General features: G+C 47.6%; 1 protein-coding gene across 1 annotated transcript; it reads left to right on the top strand.

Annotated features, from left to right (window-relative positions):
* The first annotated feature begins 1,817 nt into the window (after positions 1 to 1,817).
* Positions 1,818 to 6,495, top strand: BAMBI (BMP and activin membrane bound inhibitor). The gene is made up of 3 exons (XM_027889719.1): positions 1,818 to 2,147; positions 4,970 to 5,260; positions 5,691 to 6,495. Exons 1-3 carry the CDS (start codon positions 2,072 to 2,074, stop codon positions 6,107 to 6,109), a joined length of 786 nt encoding a protein of 261 aa, XP_027745520.1. The 5' UTR covers positions 1,818 to 2,071; the 3' UTR covers positions 6,110 to 6,495.
* The last annotated feature ends 681 nt before the right edge of the window (positions 6,496 to 7,176 follow it).

The raw sequence follows: 7,176 nt of genomic DNA, 5'->3' as shown, positions 1-7,176 counted from the left end.
GATGTTTGCAAATGAGTGTCTGATAGCCGGTGCCAGAGTGGGAGATACGGCTTGGCTGTTCTTGCTGGTTTTGTAATTTCTAAACAGAAACAAGAATTAGAAAATTACTTTGTGGTGGAGTGCAAATATGTATAACATAAGTGTAAAGACTGCGGTGCAGCACACGTGTATCTATCTTATGCATATGCAAGTGGCAAGACTCACAGTAAAACCATTATAACATGTGATGGCATCAGCACTAATTAGCTGGGGATCCAGTCTGTTCCCCTCTGCCAAAGTAAACTGGAGTTATCGCAATCTCAGATTTCATATTTCCTCCTTTCTCTTTCAGGGAGGAATGTCTCTGTCACAAAGTATAATGTTCTCTATTGAAAATGTCTTTAAAGACTCACAAAAAATTAAAATTCTAAAGTAATTTTTGCTATTAACTTATAATCTACACATCATCCAACAGCTTTAATTCTAGCAGTGGACCTAAGCATTTAAAGCATTTTGCCCATAAATGGGAAACAGTCTGTGCTCTAGAAATCAGGGCTTATAAAATGTAATGAGAATAGAAAGAAGAAAACTAAGTTAGCAAAGAAATTTTAATCAAGGGACACATTTTTTTCAGGACCAACACTTGAAGAAAAACTGTCCAAGCTAAACATGACCTACGAGAGCTGTGTCAGAGCTCGGTGGTAGAACATCACCTTATGCTTCCATCTCCAATAGTTGGTTTTGGAAAGGAAATACTGGAAAGAGATAGAGTTACTGCAGGGTATATTTGCTAATGGCTCGGTCCCACGGGCCTCCTCTTGCTGCGTGGATGTGACAGCAGCAGGTAAGACCCTGCGGGGCTGAGCGGGAAGCACAGAAGCCCTCGGAGCCACATGGTGTATCCCAGAGCGGCGAGGGGCCAGGGATGGAGATCCCAGGTGCATCCCAGTTCCAGCCGGTGCCTCTTAGCTCCGCACTGCGCCAAGCCCTAACTCAAGATTTTCATAACCTTGGAGAAAAAGCCCCGGCTGCCGTAGAACTGCCAGCGGCCCCGCTGTGGCAACACTTCTGCACCTCGTACAGCCCCGGGGGTCGGGAGCCGACAGGCAGGGCCGGACTGGCGACAGCGCCGGGGCAGCAGGAGCGGGCGGGAGGGCTCGGCCGCCGCCTGGTCCCACTCCGGCGCTGCCCAGCACTAAGTGACCGGTGCTGAGGAGCTGCCCATCCATCCATCCATCCATCCATCCATCCATCCATCCATCCATCCATCCATCCATCCATCCACCCACCCATTGATCACGGCTCCGCCGAACTCGCAGGAGCCAGGACATCACATTGCCTCGTGGAACCCAGCGCTGCTGCCTCCGCAGAGCATTATCTCGGGGACCCAGGAGAGCCCCAAACCTAACGCAGTGACCGAGGCCGCCAGCGGCCGCTCTCCCCACAACGCCGGGGGATCCGAGCCCGCCCCGAGTCCAGCGGGCTCACCCCACACCGAGCCCAGCGGGCTCACCCCGCACCGATCTCAGCGGAAGGCTCGCCCCGCACCGAGTCCAGCGGTCTCGCCCGCCCCCCCGGCCCACCCGGAGCCGCCGCCCGGGGGCGCCGCTGGCGGGACCCGCGTGGCGCCACGGACCGACCGACCGGGGCGGGACGAGGGGAGTCCCCGCCCACCTCCGAGAGGCTCAGCCAATGGGACGGTGCCGGGCGGTCTTGCCCGCCGATCTCCCCGCCCACCCCCGGGAGGCGTAGCCAATGGGGAGGGGAGGCGGGGCAGGGGGCGGGACCGTCAGCTCCCGGCCCGGCCGTATTTACAGGGCGGGCGGCGGCGCCGCCGTGTCAGTGAGGCAGCGCCCGCCGGTACCGCCAGCGCCCCGGCCGCTCCCAGCGCTGCCGCTCCCGCAGACCGGAACGGGCCGGAGCAGCGAGGAAAGGCAGAGAGCCGCGGCCGTCCCCTCGGCCCGCACCGCAGCAGTGGCCGCGCCACGGCTCTGCCTGCGGGCGAGCGGCTCCTCGGCGCTCCGACGGGGCAGGGGCGGGCGGCGGCTCTGCCGTGCCTGCGCTGCGGGCTGCGGCGAGCGGCGCCGGGTAAATGGATCGCCATTCCAGCTACATCTTCATCTGGCTGCAACTGGAGCTGTGCGCCATGGCCGTCCTGCTCACCAGAGGTGAGGGGGTGCGAGGGCCGCGCCGGGGGGAGCGGGGCGCCCCGGGGGCGCTGGTGCCCCGGGGCAGCCGGGCCGGCGCTGTCCCAGGAGCCTCTCGTCGAGCCGGTGCTGCGGCGGGAGCCGCCGGGTCTGCGCCTACCGCCCCGTCCCTCCCCTCCCCTGCCCTGCCCTGCCCTCCCTTCCCACCTGGCCGCCAGTGCCGGTCGGTCCGGGCGCGGCCCCGCGGGTGTCCCGGCGGCAGCGGAGGGGCGGCCGCGCCCGGCCCCGTCACCGCCCGCCGGGGGCTCTTGTGGGCTCTGTGGTCTGTGGTGTGGCCGCCCGGGGAGCGCCCTCCCGGGGCAGAGGCGACCCACTGGCTGCCGGTAATCGCCGTGCTCCGGGGAGGAGGTTAAGTTAGCGCGGTGGTGATGTGCGACGGTATTTATTTATTTTGGAAGGAAGGCTGTAATTAACCCTAAATAACAGCCTTGCAGCGTGCAGGGGGGAGCCTGCTGGCCCCATCAAAGCGGGCAGAACAGGGAGTGACTGAGTGATGTGAAGTCACAGATACTGAAACTATGTGCCTGATAATGATATAATTAGGGGATCACAGACTTCTGGCTGCTGTTGACTTCAAAAGCTTTAAGAGAAGCCTGCAGTCTCTCCTGTAGCCATCTTGACTAAAAGCAGACATTTTTCTTTAATAGCTACATACAGTAACAAGAAAGAGGAGGGAACAGAAGGGCATTGTTCACTGTTTCAAAATACTAAATACCCTTTCTGGCCTTTTGCATAGCACAGGAAGAAACTTTATGAATTGACAGAAATACAGTTTTAATACAGTAATACAAAGTCCATTCTGTTTCGCTGAAAACATGGCTTTAATTAAAAAGCAGTTGAATTAACCTGATGACTAGCCTGTCAGATTTTGTTCATAAGATTGTCTTAAGTCAATAAAATAGATTTTTAAACATGATTGTATAAGCAGTTAAAATGAAAGTATGTGTATTGTTTCGTTTTATTCCCATGCTGTGCTGAGACTCATGAAAGGGCTGTCAGCTCTGGTACTGTGCCATGTTTGCATCTTACTTTTAACTCTCATACAGTGAGAAAATAATTAAGAGTATTTTTCTCAGAGAGAGTAGGGGGAAGACCTCATGGAATGCTTAGAAAACGATTGAGTCTTTTTCTCTGTAGCATGCTGGATGACAGTGAGTGTGAATTCATGAAAAATTAGGTTACTTAGTCTAAAAGCCCAAGGGAATTGGACTGGAGACAGTGAGACACTCCATCATTTGGCTTCTATTAAGTAGAGTTATTAAAGAGCAGCGGGAACTTCAAGGCCTGGAGCCTGCAGTAGCATTTTGGAGAAAGTATTAAAGTGACCCAATGAGGGGAAGCTAACTTGGTTAGGATGATTTTTAACATCTTGTAGAACAGTTTTTTTAGGTATAGGTGGTAAGTAGCATCGTAAGAAGGGGTGGCAGCTGGGAAGCCTGTAGTTTGATTTTTGAATTGCAGACTGTAGAAGGAAGAAATCTGGCAATCTGATCGACTTTAAAAGCCTTGGTGCCACTGTAATGGCACGTAGAACAGGCACATCAGAAGTAGTTTTAAGTCCATTCTTCCAAGGATGACTCCAAAATCTGGCTTCCTCTTAAGCCTTGGCTCGATGGCACATTGAATTATGTTTGAGTTGTAACTTGCCTAGAAAGAGTAAGTTTTCACTACAGCACAGGACATGTTTAATTCGTACCAGAGCAGTCTGGAGAGCACAAAATGAAGAGTTTTATGAAGGGAACCTTTTTATCGCTTCCTTCAGAAATTTTTGAGGTTTCCTGAGATTTTTTCATAGAGCCAGTAGAGGATTTTCAATCGAAGTGTTTCCCCTTTTTTGACTGCTTGTTGGATTGCATGTGAAACTGGGGAGAGGAAAGGGGGAGCTTTTAGTCTTGCAATTTCACCCCATTTAATAACTTTAAATTTGAGTTGAAAGAGATTGTCTCTGCTGAACAGAATAACTATAAACTGGAACTTTGTTGTTTTATAATACTGATAAAAAAGCCTTTTTGCATGAATAACTACTTAGAGAATTTCTTTCTTTCTGGAGAAATTACAGGTAGTTGCTCAGTTTCACACAGTAAAAACCTTCCTGACTAGGAGACTTGGATGGTAATGGTTCTAGCTAATAGCTTTATAAGGTGTTAGTTAAACCTGTTAAATTTTGGCACAGTACTGGGAGGTAATAAAGAATTCAGCAGTTCCGATTTTTTTTTTTTTTTTTGTCACATAAATATTTAACCTGGTATTTTTGTTGTGTGCTTATGCCCGGTTAAAAAAAAAGTTACTTTTATAAAAATAGAATGCTGTTCCCTGGAGTAATGGTTAAAACATGGATGTGACTTTCTTCTAGGAGTAAAGGTATCTGTTGCTTTTAGAACTGGGATTTCACTTTAAATATGGTTAAACGCAACTTCTGACAGCAAGTGGAAGTAGCTATAAAATGGTCTTGTTAGTTATTTACCTTGGAAAAAAACCCACTGTAATTCCCCCCCCCCCCAGTCCCTGTTTTAGTGAAATGCTTTTGCTTTAATTCAAAGGACTATAGTTCTAGTAATTAAAGCGAGTGCCCCAAGGCACTTGGAGGGATTAAGGTTACAACGAGGTAGGCACTGTACAGTGACGGGAAGGAAACAACCCTGGCTCTTGTGGATCTACAGTCTCAAAACTGGCACTGAGTTTCGCTGTGTGATGCTTGTGGCTAATAATAGTATCTAGTGAGGTGTCCTTAGGGGACCAAATTCTTACCTTCCCTACACCGTTTTCTTTTTTTTTTTTTTCAGGTGAGATCAGATGCTACTGTGATGCTGCACACTGTGTTGCAACCGGCTATATGTGCAAATCTGAGCTCAGTGCCTGCTTCTCCAGACTGCTTGATCCTCAGAATACACATTCCCCTCTTACTCATGGCTGCTTGGACTCTATTGCAAGCACAGCTGATATCTGCCAAGCCAAACAAGCACAAAACCACTCTGGCACCACCATCATGTCCACATTGGAATGCTGTCATGAAGATATGTGCAATTACAGAGGACTGCATGATGTTTTGTCTCCTTCCAGGGGCGATACTTCAGGTAGGGCAATAAAGCTTCAGTGAAATCTCTCTTCTGGCGACAGGCTAAACCTTGTGTGTCTGCTGTTATTGATTTAGTTGTTAATGTAAGCAGAGACACCAGAGGGAGGAGTGGGTGGCTGGATGCAGGGGAGCATCTCGGCCAGTTAGCTTTTTTTATCTGCATTAATATTGTAAGTCTCTCTTGCTAACTTTTGACATTACTTCTCAGAATCAGTGGCAGTGTTTTTCATAGTGAAATCAGCTCTTGGAGTCAGAAATCCCGTGTTATAAGCAACCTTAGAAAGTCATGTTTTTATTTAGAAGGAGTGTTTTCTGTAGATACCACAGATTGTAGCTGCTGCTCCTTAAACTTGTCAGCGTGGGATTTAGGGGAGTGCTTATATGTGATATAAATCCTGACATAAGCTTCACATCTTTCCCATTTTCAGGACAAGGGAGCAGATACCAACATGACAGCAGCAGGAATCTCATCACCAAGGTGCAGGAATTGACCTCTTCAAAAGAGTTATGGTTCAGGGCAGCTGTAATTGCTGTTCCTATAGCTGGTGGGCTAATCTTGGTGCTCCTTATCATGCTGGCCTTGAGGATGCTCAGGAGTGAAAACAAGAGACTGCAAGATCAACGGCAGCAAATGCTCTCCCGTTTGCACTATAGTTTTCATGGACATCACTCGAAAAAAGGGCAGGTGGCAAAATTGGACTTGGAATGCATGGTGCCTGTGACTGGTCACGAGAACTGCTGCATGACCTGTGATAAAATGAGACATTCAGACCTCAGCAATGATAAAATTCTTTCGCTAGTCCACTGGGGAATGTACAGCGGACATGGGAAGCTGGAATTTGTATGACCAATTGTTTTTTAATCTGAGCTAAACTTGCTCTCTGAACTCTAGAAGAAGGCCTTTGGGTTCTGCTGGACAGGAGCACTTTATCTTAAAACAAAAACTCTCATAAATCATCTTTGAGAAACAAAGGACCTCGCAAACAGAATCTTGGATATTTCTTCTGAAGGATTCCAAAAGTTGTCTTATTTGCACAGAGTAAAATACACTCAAATGTATTGTTTGCTTCAAAGTTATGAAAGCAAAAATTAGAAGTTGTAAACACTGTCACCAGGGTTATCTGAACTGTAGGGAGCTGAGAACTGAGTTATTATAATAAACTGTGTGCAAGCTCCTATGTTTCCTGACTTATTGTAAAGATTTTTTTTTAAATATATATATTTTGTCTGAAACTTGCTTGTGGCTTTTGTTTTGGAAAACGGATTTTTTTTGGGGGTGGTAGTGGGAAACAATCAAAGTGGTATGCATGGTAATGCGGTGCATAACAATTAGATTCTGAAAACAAACTCTTTTCCTACTCCGTGAAGGAAAGTAGGTGGATATTTCAGAATGAAGGTGGCAGCTGTATTGTTTAATACTTCAAGTAGCAGTGCACCTACATCCTTAGTTCCTGGCCGCTGAGTTTTTGTTCATAACCTCAGTGAATTCTTCCAAAGCTTTGTGTGATAGCTGTTGCTTCCTCTCTGGTAATGAAGAAAGACTTCTTTCTCTGTGCAAACCATGTCAAAAAGTGACTCCTTTCTTTATAACTGGTTTTCTTCCCTTATCTCATGATTACTGTTTCTATGATCTGTTTTCCTTTTGCACCTTTTACACTCAGACTTTTCTGGGGAGAGGGAAACACCAAAACCACACTGCCTATTCAGCTGTGGTTTTTGTTTTGTTTTGTTTTTTTTTCCCCTCCTTTTTTCTTTTTTTTTTTTTTTTTTTTTTTTTTTTTTTTTTTTTTTTTTTCTTTTTTTTTTTTTTTTTTTTTTTTTTTTTTTTTTTTCCTGTTGATAGCCCCTCTGGGCACAGTGGAAAGCATCTGCCTTGCTCTTCTATCATGTAGCTAAGTATCACATGCTGCTACT

This window comes from Empidonax traillii, unplaced genomic scaffold (assembly GCF_003031625.1).
Source record: "Empidonax traillii isolate 1590-97213 ecotype Southwest subspecies unplaced genomic scaffold, ASM303162v1 scaffold270:size1067046, whole genome shotgun sequence".
In the NCBI taxonomy this organism is placed as follows: Eukaryota; Metazoa; Chordata; class Aves; order Passeriformes; family Tyrannidae; genus Empidonax; species Empidonax traillii.
This window is presented reverse-complemented; position numbering and strand designations above follow the sequence as displayed.

What these genes read in the sequence shown, in the direction of transcription:
- BAMBI (XM_027889719.1), top strand. Translation starts at nt 2,072, where the DNA reads ATGGATCGCCATTCCAGCTACATCTTCATCTGGCTGCAACTGGAGCTG. An exon ending in GGCCGTCCTGCTCACCAGAG is followed by an intron (nt 2,148 to 4,969) that starts GTGAGGGGGTGC and finishes TTTTTTTTTCAG; the next exon opens with GTGAGATCAGATGCTACTGT. An exon ending in TTCCAGGGGCGATACTTCAG is followed by an intron (nt 5,261 to 5,690) that starts GTAGGGCAATAA and finishes TCCCATTTTCAG; the next exon opens with GACAAGGGAGCAGATACCAA.